The following is an 18,961-nucleotide window of genomic DNA, read 5'->3' on the forward strand; positions in this document are numbered from 1 at the left end:
ATGTGGGACGCCGCCTCAACGTGGCCTGACGAGCGGTGCCATGTCTGCGCCCAGGATCCGAACCCTGGGCCGCTGCAGCGGAGCGCGCGAACTTAACCACTCGGCCACGGAGCCGGCCCCCCGTTCAGGTCTTTTAAGGATAAAATTTGTGACATTGAACGGAGGCCGTCACAGGCAAACATTCCAGCACCCTCATCATTTGGCTATTGACCTGGGCTGTCTACATTTCTATATTCAGTTAACATCTCGATTATAGACCAAAACAATTTGGTATGGTTTGGTCAGAAAAAAGTTTCTCTTTTATTTATTTCTTAAAATCAGATATTCCCCAAAGAAGAGAAAGGATTCCAGTGATTTCTTTTACGGTTGTTCTACGTTCTCTTCTGCCGTGTTATTTTTCTTGCAGGAAGAAGGGTGGGTGCTTTTATTCGGCCCTCCTTAGTGGCCTCGGGGCAGAATAACTGGACCCTCGGGCCTGGGCCTGTTACATGCATTGAAGGTTCCCTGAAAAGTATTTATTCTTCAGTCCCCCTGCCCCTGGACATTGCTTCCAGGACCCCAGTCCCAGCTGCTGTCATCTTGCCCCGACCATTGCAATAGACTTGTAATTAGTCACCCTGGTTTCCCCCACTCCCACTCCCACCCCCTTCACCAGCCTATTTTCTACCTGGCAAGCAGAGTCATCTCCTCAATCTTGTCCCGTCACCCATCTGGACTGAAACCTTCAATGGCTCCCCACTACTCCCAAGACAACGACCAAACTTCTTAACACAGACTACCGGTCTCTAATAGGGTCCCAGGTGCTGTTGCTGCCTCATAAACAAGCCTGTAACTTAGTGGCTTAAAAGAACTTTTACTTTGCTCCCAGTCTTGCGGGTCAGGAATTTGGGTAGGGTTCTGCAGGGCTGCTCCTCTGCTCCGCGTGGCTTCAGCTGGGGCGTTTAAAACCCAGGCTCTGCTTCAACGATGGCTTCCTCGCTCGCCTTGGTGCTCCCTGGCCTCTCTCTCCGTGTGGCATCTTGTTCTCCAGGGCCTTGTGGCCTGGGCCTCCTGCAGCCTGGTGCTCTCAGGGCAAGGGGCACTTCTTATGTGACAGCCAGCTCCGAGAGCCGGCATAGCATCGCTTTCACTGTATTCTGTTGGCCGAAGCAGTCACGGACTGCTCCCAGAGTCACAGGGATGGGGAGAGACCCCACCCTAGAGGGGGGAGTGAGGCGAGGCCACACAGCAGAGGAGCAGGTGGCACGGCAGGTACTCCCCACTCTGTGTACGTGGTCCAGCTCCTGCGGACCCCTGCAGGCCCCCCAAACCCCAGGCCATCCTGAACCACCTGCCTCTTGCCAGTGTTCCTCCCTGTGCCCTTAACCCGGGAGCTCTACCCGCTCTGCAGACTTCAGCTGGGTCGGGATTTCTAGAGGGTTGTCTTACCCGACCCAGCGTAGATGCTGAGCCCATGATCCAATGTTTCATCTCTCAACTTTTTGTTTTGAAGAATTTCAACCTACAGAAACATTGCAAGCACAATATGATGAATGCCCATATGCTTTCTACTTGACTTCACCAACGGTTAACGTTGTGGTCACACTTGCTTTTATCTTTCTGTGTGTATGTGTGTGTCTGCGCACGTGGGTGTAAGTAATTTATGAACCATTTGCGAGTTAGTTGCAGACATCAAGGCCCTTTGCCTCCCAGGACTTTGGTGGTATCTCTGAAGAGCCAGGGCTCATTTTCGGGTGATTTAACATGGACACAGCACTCTTATCCATATGTATCCATAGTTGGACTTTGCCAATTGCCCAAATGATGTTCTCCTGAGCTGTTTTTCTAAATCCAGGATCTGCTAAGGATCATGTATGCATTGCATTGTCCCCTGGGACCGCTTGCACACCCTAACCCTTTTCCTTCAGAGACTTTCCCGATGGGTGTTAAGCCCCTTGGCCTGGCACAAGCCCGTCCCCAGACACTCTTGTGCTTAACTCCTTCTCATCCTTCAGGCCTCAGTTTGTGCCTCCTCCTCCAGGAAGCTCTCCTTGACCAGCCTGTCTCACATAGGCTCCCCGGCCCCATCACACTTCACCATATCTCACTGCTCATTTTCCTCGTGGGCCACATCGCGTCGCTCTCTGAAAATCTCACGTGTGCTGTGCACTTCTTGCTTGTTGATCTCCTGTGTCCCCCACCAGGTCAGCTCCAAGAGGGCAGGGCCAGTGGCTAGTCCTTTTCTCCATGTCGGCACCTGGCACGGTGTCCAGCCCAGGGTAGATGTTCAATAATTCCTTGACAAACGAATACATGAACATTTCACTGGGAAAATTTAACAAACGGGTGCAAATAGAGTTTAGGGCCGCCTGAGCTGCAAGTGCCAAGCCTTTCCCATGTCATAAACCTGCCAGCACAACTGAGTGTGTCTTGGGCCGCAATCCAGCCTACCCAAGCATGGCCTCTATTTTGCTCAGAGGAATAACCCCTGCCCATAAATTTACCAAATTGGATTTTTACAGAGCCCATGTGGCCTGAAATAAGGCTCCTCATCCTACTACTAAAATATCTGCTTGCTACACGTGGGTGTGAGCAAGAGATGGGGGAGTGTCCCTGGCTTATAGGTTAATTTCTTTTTCATGGAGAGATAAGTGGTAGGTAAGTACAATTAGCCCAAAAGGAAGTGACTACAAGCTGTGGCGATGATCATGGTAATTTGTAGATCGTCCAGAAAATTCCCCATGATCCCCAATAACTACCACCACGTGTGGTTTCCACGGTGATCGGGTGGGTTTGAATTGATCATTGCTACCATGACAGAACCACCTGTGCCGTGTCAGTGTCCTTCCTCTGGCACTCCGGTCATCAATCCCACAGATTAGTCACAGCATTAGGAACCCCCCAGACGCAATACTTTCTTGAGTGTGAATAGTTAAAACTCAGTATTGGAAAAATCAGATATGATCTGGCTCGCGTATTATCTTGACTAAATCCATTCCACCCCAACGTGTCCAGTTGCATTTACTGTTTTCCCTAGAGCCCAAATCCAGGGGACTATAATTGGGTTGTAATTAGTTTTGAATCAATCCTGAGTGTAGAGATATTGTCTTTACAGATCATCACTAACCTCCATCAAAGTAAGGAAAAGAACTTCCAGGTGTGTCCTTGCCCCAACGATCAGTCACAGCATCAAGACTTGTGTTCCTTGATATCAGCTTTATTGATCCAACTTCCTGTAATCTTTAAAAGAATTTTATTTCACTGGCATTGACACATGGTTGTCCAACCTGCGACGCCCCCAGCCTGAATTTTAAAATTATGGGAAATCATTCCTTTCAAAGAGATTTGAGAAAAATACTGTATCCTGCTGTATGGGTTATTTGATTATCTCTTTGGAAGGCTCTTGCTTGTTGACCAGTGGTAGTTTGAGTTTTAACTAATTTTTGTCCTTTTCTATCATCCAAACAGCCAATCTGTTAAGATCTCTTACCATTCCTTGTAGTTCCTGTGGTCACTGTAGACCTTGCCTGTCCATTTGGATGCTTGGGTCCCAGCAGGTGGGGCTCTTCACCCCAATATAATTCTCCCATCCATAGTTCATCTAGGGAGGGAAAACTTTTCCTCTTCCCTCTTAGGTTCTGTGCCTGGAGCCTGTGAATTAAACTGACAAAAGATAGATTAACAGTAGAAAAGGAACACAAATTTTACTACTTTTACCTGCACAGGAGCATCACAGAAAATAGGTGAAACCCCAAAGAACTGGTTAGACTCGGGAGTTTAAATACCATTTTAACAAAGGGTGGGAAATTATGGAGAAGTGATGAGACAAAGGAAAAGGAGTTTGGGCTCCTTGGGACTGTCAATTGTGGGAAGGTGACTAGGAAATGTGTGGCAGAAGAAGGTTGTTTAGTAGGGTCCGTTATGCAGACTCATCTCGGTGCCATCTGCCTGGTAGGGGAGAGGTGAACACCTTTACAAAGGGAAATTCATGTAGAAACGAGGACGGCAGAGAACTCTTCCTGTGTCCGCCATTTTTTCATTGCCTTCAGCTCAACATGAGCCTTATGCCAAAGTGGCATATTTTGGGGTGGTGTGTTCTGATCCTCTTCAACATGGATAGAAAACTAAGGAGCTGTATTCCTTCTCCTTAAAAATCTCAGGAGGCTGAAAGGTGGGAACTGACTGAATTGGATTTGTCTGCATCATAGGGCTTTTTTTCTTTTTCTTTTTTTAAAAAAGCTCAATTCTTTTACTTCATCCTCTGGATTCGTGTAATGGGTAATATGTAAGCATTGGTCTATCTCCGGGCTTTTGCCAGGTCAGCTGCCATCTGCCAGTTAAAGAAAGGCCGCGATGGGATTCATGATGTTGGGCACGTCTCACGGAGGAGGATCCTTTGAGGTGATTGACAGGGGCTTTGCATCTTCCTCATTGGTGGGTGGAGCCACCGCCCAGCCAATGGGAGCGTCTAGAGCACTAGAGGGCCCGCCTCCAGGCATCCTGCCTAAGGGCCCGGTGTCGTTGTTTTGAACAAATTGTGGTCCCCGGTGAAGAGAGACTGTATGAGCTTCCTAGGGCTGCTGGAACAAATTCTCACAAACTTGGTGGCCTGAAACAACAGAAATGTATTTTCTCACAGTTCTAGGGGCGGGAAGTCGGAATGTAGATGTTGGCAGGGCTGAGCTCCTTCCGAAGGCTCTGCGAGAGAATCCTTCCAGCCTTTTCCAGCTTCTGGTGGCTCTGGGTGTTCCTTGGCTTGTGGCTGCCTCACTCCAGTCTCTGCCTCTGCTCCGTGTGGGGCACGTGTTCACCTATGGTGATTTTTTGAAAGGATTTCCTTCTATCTCCACGGCCACCTGAGTGACATGCTCTCTCCTGCTGAGCCTCTTGCCCCAGTAAATTAGCAGTTACCCAGGAAACGTGGTATTTCTAACGCCCTTGTCCCCTAGCAAAGGTTTTATTTTGTTGTTTTCTACCATTTACTGATAAGGATTCGCTTTGACTTAGGCATTTTATTATCTCGTTAATTCCGTACAAGGGACCTATCTATCAGCGTTCTTGGTCTCATGCAGCAGAACCAGTGAAATGAGAAAGAGGGGGACAGGGAGGGGAAGAGGAAGAGAGGAGGGAGGCGGCCCATTGCAAAATGTAGGCGTCAGCTGCCTTCCTTTTACACCCTGAGGGAAAGGAGGCTCAGAGGATGCGATGGGCTGCCGAGTCACAGCTGCTGAGTGCTGGAACTGGCTTTCAGACCCAAGGGCCCGGTTGAAGTCCATATTCTATGAGACCAACGTATGAGACGTGCTACTTTCTGGGACAGTCTGACAAGCTACGGCCCCACTCAAGTCCCCAGAGCGAGGATGCCCCGCCAGTCAGGGATTCCCCACAGTCTCAGGGAGGGAGCCAGCGGTGCTGTAGAACAAGGAATTTATTACAGGGGCAAGACTTGGCCCCACATGGGAGAGCTGGTGGGGAAAGCTATGCCAACTGTTCCCTCTGGGTCTGGTGTTGAGCCTGGAGTCACCAGAGGTCAGCCAGGTGGCGGTCAGGAAGAAAGGATGGATGTGGACAAGACCAAGCACAAACTGGAAGTGCATCCGTGTCACCACCTCCACCCCTGGAGCCATGGGAATCACGGACCTGTCGGGAAAGCACAGTGGCACGACCTGCACCTGCGCACCGAAGGAGGTCCTGGCAGAGGCTGCAGCAGCTTAGGTCCCTGAGCAGCAGACTGGAACAGGGAGCACAAGCCACCACGCTCTGTTGCCCTGGATCCACCTTCTGAAGGTAAAACATGACTATTTCGCTTTGTTTCTCAGTCTCAGGCAATGTCTTGTGACCAACGCTTACCTTAAACCATCCAGGTGACGCCCTGGGCAAGGTAGTTCCAGCTGAGCGACATGGACACGATCCAAAGCCACCACACTCACCTTGTGTCGAGGGTGGCCGAGTACAGCTCTTGTTGACCAAAAATTTGCTTTCTTAGTTCACCTTGCGGCTTTGACCCCTGTCCTAGGATAAGCCAGTTGGATGTGTGTCTGGCGCCACAAGGCAGCAAGGTCGGAGGTGAATTCTTCCTGTTCCCTCTGTCCAGTCCCCACGAGGCATACAGCGGGAACCCACGACCAGGCCAGGTTCAAAAGGGCTGGGTCCCTTTGACTTGGGCAAGCCACCCAAACTCCCTGGGCCTGTTTCCCCATCTTTAAAATGGTCAGAAAATGTCTCAGATCATCATGTGGTAGAACAGGACTTGCATAAACTGCCTCAGGTTTGAAACCTTGTGGATTTATCGCAAGCTATCTTTTTTCCTGTTTTCCGAGCCTGAGTCTTTTCACTTCCTTGTGATTCCATGAGCCACCCTGTAGCCTTCTCTCGATAGATTCAATTGTAGCTCATCAGGCAGTTTGGCTCCGCAGCTTAAAGGAGGTGTAAGTTCCCACCAGAAGTACATGGAGCCTTTCAGGGGTGGGGTTGGGTGTTTGCTCTCTACAGTTGCACTGTCTGGCAGGACTGGATCTTTCTTGTCCTTAGGCTGGCTCTTTTCTGGTGTTGCTGATAGATGACACTTGAGAATCTTGCTGCTGCCCCTCCAAAAGGCAAGAAACATTAATGCCTTTTGAGCCATCACCTCTAAGAGGCCCAATAGCATCCCCCACCCCCCGCCTCCCATTACCCTGAAAGCTCTTAGGCACACAGATATTCTAGATTTGCTGGTTGGGGACATAGTCTCACTTGGGAGATGCGCACCAAAATCCTGTCTAGGGTGTCAAGTCTGGGCTCCGCTGAGTGAGAGAATGTCTAGTCTGCATCCACCCAAGGGCGCAGTCCTCTCCCGAGCGACGCCACCTGTGTGCTGCAGGGTGCCCCACTGCCTGAGCCCGAATGAGGCATGACAGAGGGCAGCTCCCTTGTCATCTTCAGTTCAGAACCTGGCACTTTCGTAACGCTTTAAAATGTAAAGAAACAGGAGACCAAAAAATAACAGCTTTATTTATGACTGAAGATGTAAAGGCAGTCACAAAATGCCAAGGAGAACCATTCCCTGTTCACTTCTTTAGAGGCTCTGCAGCCTGAACTTTCACTATGTACCAGGAAAGAGTGCCTCTCTTGAGCAGATTATCTTTTACGCTAACAGTTATTTTTCTGTTTTTCAGTGTCTCAGTATTGGTTACCCAGTTTGTCCCACTGGGCCCTGACTTACACTTATCTAGTCTGTTCACTCGTTGAATTTCTTGGGCTCCTTGTGCTGGCCACAGCTTCCCCTCGGTGCTCCCTCAGATGGAGGTATGCACAGGACACATCTCCTGGGGCCCCTCATTGCTTATAGTCTCTCTCCAAGTGATGATGGCAGCCAGGAAATGAGCAAAGGGTCGCATTAGGGAATCAGCAAATTAAAGCCTTAAATCTAAGGCACACAACTCCATTTTCCTCCACTGAATAAATAATGCTTTCCTAAGTGATACCATATGTTTTGCATGTACAGCACACAATGTTCAACTAATTTTATTATACACATATATGTATACAAACAGATTTAGGGAAAACCTCCAGGCTGTTTTCCCCAAATGATTGACAGAGTCAAAAAGCGGGGGTGCGGGCACAAATTAGTAGCCCTTAGACTTTGAACAGAATGAGAAGACATGGGCTTTCACAAAATCTGGGTGGAGATGCATCCCAGGGATGACCTGGCCTCAGCGAACCGCTGACTTCTCCTGTATCTATACTGACCACAGGCAGGTCACTGAAAGCTGACTGTCAACACAGGAACGGTGGCTGCCTGTACTCTGGTCTGCTGTGCAGCTCCACAGTCAACAAAGTTGCTGCTCACACAGCTTAGCGACAGGGGTCCATGGTAGTGCATAGTAGATGTTTCAGAATATATCCATTCGAAGTACTTATTGAATGCAAATCAGAAATTCATAAACTAGAGGCCGCTTACAACACAGGGAAGAGGACTGTCCCTGTACAAAGGGCTCACACTCTGTACTGGCCCTGCAAGATGGCAGCAGTGTTAGAGAAGCACTGCCCACAACTCCAATATGGAAAACAAAACAAAATCTAGCACAATATGTAATTACTGAAGGCTCTTCCTTTAGGTGAGAGTTTCAGAAAACCCAGGGATAGATTTTATATCACAAAATGGTCCATATCGCCCAAAAATGTCTTTTGATTGGACGGTAAAATAGTATTTGTTGTAAGTTAAAAATTGAGATAGAGTACAGGCCATTGGGAGTGGTAACGCTTTAATTTCTCCAATTTTCTTCCAAATCAACTTATTGCTAGGGTTCTCATGGCACAGGAAGAGGTGGTAGCTTTCCACAGGAGCACACTTGGGATTGATTTTGGTGATGTTCCAAGTCAGGGCGATGCCCCTGGGTCTCAGCACCCGCTTCACTTTGAGCTCAGGCTTCTGAGGAGGAAGCGTGTCCCGGATTTTGTCTACCAGTTCAGGCAGCAGTGGTGGTGGTTCTGGGAGAGGGGGAAGGTGCTCAAAGGACTCAAGAACCTGAAAACACATTTATAAAAAGTTTAGTGAGTTGGATCGGTGGGTTCTTGATTATTTTAAAGTGGTCAACTGCATTTCTACAATACATAGTTCCCATTCCTCAATCCATTTCTCAAAATTATAAGAACAATAGGATGCTTCAAGAACAGGTGAGGCTGGGCCAGCTCGGTGGCATGGTGGTGAAGTTTGCACTCTGCTTTGGTGGCTCGGGGTTCATGGGTTCCGATCCTGGGTGTGGACCTAGCACTGCTCATCAAGTCACGCTGTGGCAGTGTCCCACATACAAAGTAGAGGAGGATTGGCACAGATGTTAGCTCAGCAACAATCTTCCTCAAGCAAAAAGAGGAAGATTGGCAACAGATGTTAGCTCAGGGTTGCTCTACCTCAAGCGCAAAGAGGAAGCTTGGCAACGGATGTTAGCTCAGGGTGAATCTTCCTCACCAAAAAAAGAACATGTGAGGCTAGATCCGGTCTTTTCAAGCATGAGCTTCTTCTGGAGTTAAGATTTCTGTACTCTGGAATCTCACTATTCCAGAGTGGGTTAGGTCTCAGACATTCTGGATAAATATTCCATCTCATTTCCAAACTGCATTCTTAAACACTTGCCAATTGACACGAAAAGTGTGAGTGTATGAGGACATCCATTTCCCTCCTCCTTCATCAACACGGTTATTACTCTTAGAACAAAAATTTCTTCCAATTTGATGGGTTAAAAATGCATTTTAATTTCTGTAGTTTCTGGAAAATTCAATTAAATTATTTTAATTGTGTAAATAAGTAGACTCACAATAGCACATTCAAAAGGGCACATTAAAGTGCTTTGTAAGCTGAATCGTGACCGAAATGTTTCTTCATGGGTAAATGGGGACTTCCGCTCAATTTGGAATGACTGCTCCTTACGGAGCATTTCCTATCAGTACCTGGGCTGCATTTTGTGCCATGGGGCTTCTCTCCTCTGAGATTGAAACAGCTTTCATAGGTGACTCCAGGGTGGATACTGGGCTCACTGTGAACAACACAAGGTTTAAGAAGTAAAATTCACCTACAATAATCAATCCTATAGCCTTGAAGCAAAGAAGGGTTTATGTCTTGGGTGGTAATTAAATGTGAACTAACATTACGAAAACTGTGAAATAAGAAGATAAACTTTTGATAAAAGTTTAAGATCTAAAGGTATTAAATATAGAGAATTTTCCTTTAATGTGACAAAAATTCCCCTCTTAAGGTAAATACTTAAGTCATTATGCAACTGGAAAGTAGGAAAAATTACACATGGAAGAGGGATCCCCGCTCAGTGGTCTCAGAGGGAGATTCTGCTCTGTTAGGTCAACAGGAATGTAAACAGAGAGCCGTTTACAAGAATGGTTTGAAAACATCTGGGAGACTTCAGCTGGGGATGGTAAGAAAGGGGGCTTCAGGTTGTAAAGTAGTAGGGGTGGGTAGCTAAAATTTCAGGAGTTTGTACACACCTAGTAAGTAGTAGAAACCATTTCAGATCCATTGTGTGTGCAGTGATGTAACTGTTTAACACAGTTTGTGAATCTCCCCAAATGAAATTTCTTTTACTTATATATTTCTTTTGACTGACAAGGAGAATCAAGATTTTGCATTGTGTTTCAAAGTTAATTTATTAATAACTTTATGTACTGGGGTTAAAAAACTTTTTAAGAAGACATAATGACTTTATGGTTTGAACTGTAAGAGAGTCTGTAATCTTCAAGTTAATCATCACACAAGAGCTGATACAAATAACCCCCTTTAAATTTTCAAGTGAACAATTTCACACACTCACAAAAATCTAATGAATATAACTTCCCTTAATGAACATTCCTTCTTTCAAGGTACTAAGTCAAGAGGCCCCTGGCAAATTAAAAGGGACTAAGACAAGAACTCAATTTTATGATGATAAGAAGAGACAAAACAGGACTTTTATCCCAAACCAGTTAATGTTTACATCCTTCGTGTCATCAATGCCAGTGTCTTGTAAATACTCTCCAGCTTTTATCCTTCATCTATATAAAAATGAATGATTACTTCAGTGCTCTGTAGTCTCAAAGCACTAGTAGCCAGTACCTCATTATTTTAACGGTTCTCATTAAATCGCTAGGTGAGAACTGTGGCCATTGGTTTCAACTTAACCCTTTGGTTTTTGACCTTCCAGATCCTTTGCTGCATGTATATCACATGTGGACACACATATTCACCCATGTAAGTATTTATATTATAAAAATGATTCTTAAAGTTTGGATTTTTTGGGTCCAGCCCCGTGGCCAAGTGGTTAAGTTCACGTGCTCCACTTCAGCGGCCCAGGGTTCCGCTGGTTTTGGATCCTGGGCGCAGACCTAGCACTGCTAATCAGGCCATACTGAGGTGGCACCCCACATGCCACAACTAGAAGGAACCACAACTAAAATATACAACTATGTACTGGGGGGCTTTGGGAAGAAGGAAACATTTAAAAAAATTTTTTAAATAAGTAAAGTTTGGATTTTTAAAAGAATTATTCAGATATAATTTACATGCAATAGAATGTACCCATTTAAAATATGCAATTCTTTTGAGTTTTGACAAATGTACACTTGTGAAACCATCACCAAAATCAAGACACTGTTTTTATTACCCCAAAAGTTCTTTAGTACCCCTTCTCAGTCAATCCCTTTCTCACCTTTGGCTCCATGAAATCATAGGTCTGGTGTCACTAAACATTAGATTTGCCTTTTCTAGAATTTCATATGAATCAAATCACATAGTAGGTAGAATTCTTTTGCCCAGGTAAATGTTTCTGAGATTCATCCGTGTTGTTGCGTAAAATAACATTTTGTTCATTTTTACTGTTAAGTCCTATTTAGCTCTAGAGAGATGCCACAACCTACTTATCCATTCATCTGTTTATGGATATTTGGGGGGTTTCTTTCTTTTTTTTTTTTTTAAAGATTGGCACCTGAGCTAACATCTGTTGCCAATCTTCTTTTTTTTCTTCTTCTTCTCCCCAAAGCTCCCCAGTACATAGTTGTATATTCTAGTTGTAGGTCCTTCTGATTGTGCTATGTGGGACGCCACCTCAGCATGGCTTGATGAGCGGTGCCATGTCCACACCCAGGATCTGAATGGTGAAACCCTGGGCTACCGAAGCAGAGCATGAGAACTCAACCACTTGGCCACAGGGCTGGCCCCTGGGCTGTTTCTAGTTTGGGACTACTAAGAATAAACTTGCTATGACCATTTGTGTAGAAGTCTTTGTGCAGATGTAAGTTCTTGTTTCTCTTGGTAAATACATAAGAGTGGAATAATAGTATCATATGGTTAGACTATACTTGATATTTTGAGAAACTGCCACACCACTTCCAAAGTGGTTTTTCCATTTTCCATTCCTACCAGCAAAGTATGAGAATTCTAGGTTGCTCCATATCCTTGCCAATACTTTGTATATTTTCAGTTGTTTTCATTTGAGGCATTCTAGTGGATATGTTGTGGTATCTCACCATGGTCTTAATTTCCCTAATGAATAATAATGTTGAAGAAGTCTTCTTGAGCTTATTTGCCATCCCCCATCTTCTCTACTCAAGGTCATCTACTTGCCTTGGGTTTAACTTGTCTTTTTTTCATAGCATCTTAAGGTAGAAGCTTAGACTGTTCATTTTAGACTTCCCATTTTTTCCAATATAAACATTTAATGCTAGTGATTTCCCTCTAAGCACTGCTTTAGTTGTGTCCCTCAAATTTTGATATGCTGTTTTCATCTTCATTCAGTTCAAAATATTTTTAAATTTCCCTTTCGAATTCTTCTTTGACTCATGGGTTATTTAGAAATGTGTTTAGTTTCCAAATATCTATAGTTTTCCAGCTATCTTTCTCTTATTCATTACTAATTTAATTACGTTGAGTCAGAGAACATACTCTGAATGATTACAGTGCTGTTAAATGTACTGAGACTAGTTTAATGGTCCAGAACCTGCTCTATCTTACTGTACGTTTCATATGCACTTAAAAAGAATGAGTACTCTGCTGTGGTTGAGTGTTTTATAAATGTCAATTAGGTTAAGTTGGTTGATAGTGTTGTTCAAGCTTCTCTAACTTTACTGACTTTCTGTCTATATATTGTATCAATTACTGAGAAGGGAGCATTGGAACCTCCAGTTATAATTGTTTACTTTTCTATTTACCATTTCAGTCCTGTCAGTTTTTGCACCAGGAATTTTGAAGTTCTACCATTAAGTGCATATACATGTAGGTTTACTATGTCTTCCTGATGAAAAGACTACTTTATCATTATGAAACCGCCTTCTTTATCCCTGGTAACATTCCTCGTTCTGAAGTCTATTTGATAATAATACAGTCATTCCAGCTTCCTTATGATTAGTGTTTATATGTTTTTGTGTTATCTCCTTCCATCCTCTTAATATGAACCTAGCCACAGATTTATACTGAAACTGCGCCATACAGTTATCATGGCGTTGGTCTTTGTCATCCAGTCCAACAATGTCTGCTTTTTAAAGGAGTGTTTAGACCATTTACACTTATTCTAATTATCAATATGGTCGGATTTAAATGTACCATCTTGCCTTTTGTTCTCTATTAGTCTTATTTTTTCTTTTCTTTTTTGTGGCATCTCAACTGAGTATTTTAGAAATCCCATTTTATCTCCACTATTGGTTTATTAGCTATACTTCCACTTAAAAAAAAACTACTGCTCTAGGCATTACCATATGAACCTTTAATAACTTACTATAGTCTATCTTCAAATAACATTATACTAATATAATGTAAGACCCTTACAGCAGCATACTTCCATTCCTCAGATCATCTTTTGCACTACTGTCATACATTAACGTAGTACAAAAATCCACAATGTGGTGTGGTATCCCTTTGTGTAGATCCACTTTCCATCTGATATCATTCCCTTTTGCTTGAAGAACTTCCTTTACTTCTTTTTCTTTTTCTTTTTTTTGTGAGGCAGATTGGCCCTGAGCTAACATCTGTTGCCAATCGTCCTCTTTTTGCTTGAGGAAGACTGTCGCTGAGCTAACCTGTGGCAATCTCCCTCTAGTTGATGTGGGATGCCACCAGAGCATGGCTTGACAAGCAGTGCTAGGTCTGCACCTGAGATCTGAACCCGCGAACCCTGCCGAAGGAGAGCACACGAACTTAAACACTATGCCACCGGGCCGGCCCCAGAACTTCATTTTTTTTTTTTTTTTGAGGAAGATTAGTCCTCAGCTAACTACTGCCAGTCCTCCTCTTTTTGCTGGGGAAGCCTGGCTCTGAGCTAACATCCGTGCCCATCTTCCTCTAGTTTATACGTGGGACGCCTACCACAGCATGGCTGCCAAGCGGTGCCATGTCCGCACCCGGGATCCGAACCAGCGAACCCTGGGCCGCCGAGAAGCGGAACGTGCGAACTTAACCGCTGCACCACTGGGCCGGCCCCAGAACTTCCTTTATTTTTGATAGTGAAGGTCTGCTGGCAACAAATTGTGTTTCTCTGAAAAAGTCTTAGTTTTGCTTTCATTTTTGAAAGATATATTTCCTAGATATAGAATTCTAGGTTGACAGTTATTTTCTGTGAGCTTTTTAATGATGTCATTTGATTGTCTTTTGGTTTGCATAGATCCAATTGAGAAAAGTGGATTCTTCGTTCTTCTGTACATATCTTGTTTTTCTCCTTATTGCTTTTCAGGACTTGATTATGATACGTTATGATATGGTTTTCCCTATATTTATCCTGCTTGGAGTTCACTGAAGTTCTTGATTATGTGGGTTTGTACTTTTCATTAAATTGGAAGGCTTCTCACCATACATGTGTGTTACACCACTTTGATATTGTCTCACAGTTCACTAAAGGTCTAACTTCTTTCTCTCTAGTCTTTTCTTAGTCTTTCTTTAATTTGGATAGTTTCTTTCCAAACTATTTGGGTCAGGTGCTACTTCTTCCAGTATACCAATGTGTTTTCCTTCTTTGGTGTCTAATATGCTGTTTATTCCATCCACTGAACTTCAAGTATTTTCTTTTTTTACATTTGGTTCTATTTTACATCTTTTATTTCTCTTCTTTTGTTCCTGTTTTCTTCTAAATCTTCAAGCATATTTCCATCAGCTCTTTTAAAGTCCTTGTCTGTTAATTCTGTCATCTCTAAGTTTGTTTCTATTGACTGATTTTTCTCCTGGTCATGGATCCCATTTCTCTTCTTATTTCCAGTGATTTTTTTTAATCAGATGATGGATATTATGAATTTTGCATGGTTGTGTGTTGAATTCTGTTGTTTTCTTTTAACAGACAGTGGGCTCTGTGTGATAACCCACTGAGTTACTTGATCCTTTCAAAGCTTGATCCTTTCAAAGCTTGTGTTTTAGGTTTTATTAGGGCAAGGCTGGAGCTGCCTTTGCTGTAAGATGAGTTCACATCCAGCTTAAGAATCTGCCACTACAGCTGGTCAGAACTGAAACATTCCCCACCTCGATTTGAGTTTTGGAAATTGTTCAGCATAAAGGTCCTTGGGTCATTCTTTGCCCAAATTCGTGGAGTTTCATTCCATGTATATGTGGCTTAATATTATGGCAAAGACTCAAGAGGACTCCTATGCTAACATCTTGGAACTCTTTCTCTGAGTGGCTTCCTCATTCTGATAGTACTCTTCCCTTCATTCCAGTTGCCTCAGTCTCTGAATGCAAATTTGTGTCTCCTCACCTCAGCAAGACAACCATTCTCTACTTGGGATCTCCTTCACTGCACCATAGTCTAGGAAGAAAGCTGGGGCAATCAATAGGGCTCATCTCATTCATTTCCCTTCTCTCTGGGTCTGCAGTCCTGTATTGTAATATCTGAAAAGTTTTTTCTTGGATCTTATTTCTTCTATCTTGTTTAGTTGTCTAGTTGTTCACTGCAGAAAAGTTAAGTCTGGTCCCATTTATTCCGTGATGACTCTACTTTTACATAGATACTTTCATAACGTTTTTCTCTTGTTATGTTATTAACCTGTTTACATCAATACATGGACTACTTCTCCAACATTATTTTTAATGGCTGAATATTACTACACCATATAAACCAAATTTGTGCAGGTAACCCATTATTTCTAGAAATTTAGGGTTTTCTTTCAAAGTTTTGTTTTTCACAAATAGCGTTGCAATGAACATTTGCATACTGCCCTATACACTGCAGGTTTCTGAGGTAACTATTCAAAGAATTTTTGGGAGCTGATCCTGTGGCCGGGTGGTTAAGTTCGCGTGCTCTGCTTCGGCGGCCCAGGGTTTTGCCAGTTCGGATCCTGGGCGTAGACCCAGCACTGCTCATCAAGCCACGCTGAGGCGGCGTCCCACATGCCACAACTAGAAGGACCCACAAGTGAAATGTACAACTATGTACTGGGGGGCTTTGGGGAGAAGAAGTAAAAAAAAAAAAAAGAATTTTTAGGTCAAAAGTCTTGCATATTTGTAAAGTTTTTGATGTTGACAAAATGTTGTCCAGAAAGATTAATTTACACTCCCATTCACAGTATATAAACTTACATTTCCTCTAAAACTCGTTAGTGGAAAATCTGCTGCATTAACACAACTTTTTTGGGAATGTATACTATGTGCCAAGCACTATGCTAAAAGAATAGAAATATACAGATTAATACAGACGGCAATGCTGCTGAAAAGAATTTCAAGACTTTTTAGGGAGACAGATGTTTAAAGAAACAATTACAGAACAATGTGATAAAGCTATAATATAGGTAGGCACAAAATACCAAGGGGAGGGGGGTCAGGAATGCCAATTTCTGCCTGGAAGGAACAGTTCAGCAGAAGTGTCTAAACTGAATATTAAAGGACGAAAAGTAGGGTCACCAGACAAGCCTGGGGAGGTGCAGAGGAGAGAGCCTGCCTGGCCAAGGAACCACATATAGAGAGATGGTAAGGAGAGAAGCAGCACCACCTGCTGATAAGCTCTTAAACTGCAGGTACAGAATTTTCAGAAGATAAAGCTAGAAAAGTTTCCAGGGTTTACGTCACTAAAGATTCTCTATGTCTTCCTAAGGAGTTTCCATTTTATCCTAAAGACAAAAATATAATCAGATCTGTATATATGAAATAATATTTTAGTGGCAATTTGGAAGATTCATTAGAAGCAGTAAATTAGGGCAGAAAAGAGAGTTACTAAGTTATGGCAATAGACCAGGCTAAAGGAGATGGAATTCTGCAATAGGGAAATATGTGGACCAGATCTGTTAGTGAGACTGAGTCTCCATACCAGCGTGCAGGACTCCAGGCTTTGAACTTTTTCTGACCCCGTCTTATTCTCATCCATGTGCTTTCTAGAAATGCTTAGAATTGCAAGTAGGCAAGCTAATCAGTAAACAGTAGAAAGAATAAGTTGTTAGAAAATTTATGTCCCCTGCTGGTAACTGTTCCTTCTGTCTCAGATAAGGAAGCAACTGATCTTTTCTTAGATTCTTCAGGAATGTCATATTCGTCATCCATCAGCAGACCCGAAATTCTTTGTCGATGGAGAGGTGCCCAAGAGTCTGTGGTCATCCATCACCTGACGTTCCTGAGCCCCCTCCCCAGTCCCCATTTGCCTTATATAGGTCGTTTCCAAATCAGTCCCCTTTAACATGGTTTTTTGGGATGATAGTCCACCATCTTCCAGTCAGTTAGCTCATCGCTTACTAAAGTTCTTTCTCTACCACCGCCTTGCCTCTTGACTAACCAGCTTTTATCTTGCAGTGAACAGCTCGAGCCCTTGCTCAGTAACATTAGCTTTTCAGACAGAACTCATGGGCTTGAAAACTGACTAGATAGTGGAATGAGGCAAATTTAAGAGTTGAAAGTAACTCTTCCACTTGTGGCTTGGTAAATTAGGGGAGCTGGTGATACCATTTATCAAGCCTGTGAACACGGGAAACAGCCCAAGTTTGACTAATTATACTTGTTCAGAATTGGACATTCTACAAGATGGACTCATGCTACCATGAGTTAGCACCATGAGTTAGCGTAATCTACCTTTCCAAGTGCTGCATTGCAAACTAAAGGCCCCAAGTGAGACGTATGACATTTTGCTAAGCACTGAATGCATCTGTATTCTTACTTCTTAATTTACTGTATCTAAAATCCTGTATCATGTAGTTTAGAAACAATTTAGTAATCTTACTCATTAAAAGGTAACTTTGATTACTTAATTATGGACTTCATTTTTCAATTTATATTTCTAATCATCTTCATGAAACTGGAAACTGATGGGTTTTAAAATTCTATCGTGAGGTACCTGGAGATTCCAATGTTCCAACTTTTGCTTGGATCCAGTTAAAAGGAGAGAAGGAAATGGACTATATATTTCCTATACTAATCTCCATTTTAAAAAATATTACATTTTTTTAACTAATGGTAAGAAGTGGAGTTCAAATGTTTTATCAAAAGAGTACTATAGACATTCAAATGCAGCTATTAGGAGATGAAACATTGTACCTGATTAGCAGCCCCAGAGAACTGTGTTTTACTTCTTTTTGTTTGTCTGAGAAAGAGAGCACTGCTGTCACTCTCCTTCCACATTTTCACGTTATGGCCTAGCACCCTCTCACAGCCACTACTGTTAGGGTTAAGGAAAAAAGGTGCGTGCTACAGCTAGAAAAGAGATTCATAATAGCCCCAAATGACTGAGATGCCTTCAGTGAACAGACAAACTATCATACATCCATACCATGGACTACTACTCAGCAATAAAAAGGAATACTACTGGTACACACAACTTGGATGACCCTCAGGAGGAATTACACTAAGTGAAAGAAGCCAATCTCAGAAGGAGACATATTGTATCATCACATTTATGTAACATCCATGAAATAACATAATTCTAGTGGTGAGGAACAGATTAGTAGTTGCCAGGGATTGGGGGCAGGAAGGATGTTAAAAGGGTTAGCATGAGGGAGCCTCGTAGTGACAGAACAGTTGTGTAATTTGATTGTGGTGGCAGTTGCACAAATCTACACATGTGACAAAGTGCACAGAGCTAAACGCACACACTAATACACTAAAACAAACTTCACAAATGGGTCAAATGCACTGAGTTGTTAACCTTCCCTCTTTCTTAAAAAACAAAGACAAATCCTTTACCTGCAGTGCTGTCTGATGGGCCTTCTTTCGTCAGATCAATCACAGAATCCAATTTGTTCTTCTCTACAGCCTGAAAAGTTGTCAAAAAAAAAAGATTTTGCCTCAATGCAGAAAATGTTTTTTTAAAAATTAAACACATATCATTTTAAATTACCAGATTGAACACTCCATAAGTCTTTACAGTTTAACTCTACTCTGAAAGAGAAGCTTATGAAATGCTATATGGTTTCTGAGAATATGACTAAGCAGAGTCTAAATGAGCTACTCTGGTAAATAAGCACGGCTGTGAAATATGTTTATCATTAGCTGTTTGCTTTTCAATGTTTAAGCTGGACTGGAACCTGGTTACGCTGACTAGTCAGACATTAAGTTCTCAGAGAGTGAATC

The 18,961-nt window shown here is 43.1% G+C and overlaps 2 protein-coding genes across 14 annotated transcripts in view; one reads left to right on the plus strand and one right to left on the minus strand.

Moving 5' to 3' along the window:
* LOC123276796 (atherin-like) overlaps positions 1-18,961 on the plus strand; it is a 68,473-nt gene that overhangs the window by 3,600 nt on the left and 45,912 nt on the right. For 2 of the 5 annotated variants that reach the window (XR_011494320.1, XR_011494321.1), the window contains exon 2: positions 10,647-10,693. The exons of 2 other annotated variants lie outside the window; for them this stretch is intronic. The gene's annotated coding sequence lies outside the window, so the exon portion shown is untranslated. Of the gene's footprint in view, positions 1-4,297; positions 5,767-10,646; positions 10,694-18,961 lie in introns of all 5 variants that reach the window. One more of the 5 variants, XR_006513323.2, reaches the window with a different exon arrangement.
* The window catches only part of ATF7IP2 (activating transcription factor 7 interacting protein 2), a 57,485-nt gene continuing 45,472 nt past the window's right edge, over positions 6,949-18,961 (minus strand). For 8 of the 9 annotated variants that reach the window (XM_014849935.3, XM_014849936.3, XM_070484940.1 and 5 more), the window contains 3 exons: positions 18,575-18,644; positions 9,406-9,491; positions 6,949-8,485 (listed from right to left, as the gene is read on the minus strand). In XM_014849935.3, the coding sequence (XP_014705421.1) occupies positions 8,072-8,485; positions 9,406-9,491; positions 18,575-18,644 (570 nt within the window). In that variant the 3' untranslated portion in view covers positions 6,949-8,071. The remainder of the gene's footprint in view (positions 8,486-9,405; positions 9,492-18,574; positions 18,645-18,961) is intronic. The other variant, XM_070484944.1, reaches the window with a different exon arrangement.

Source organism: Equus asinus, chromosome 14 (genome assembly GCF_041296235.1).
Source record: "Equus asinus isolate D_3611 breed Donkey chromosome 14, EquAss-T2T_v2, whole genome shotgun sequence".
Lineage (NCBI taxonomy): Eukaryota > Metazoa > Chordata > Mammalia > Perissodactyla > Equidae > Equus > Equus asinus.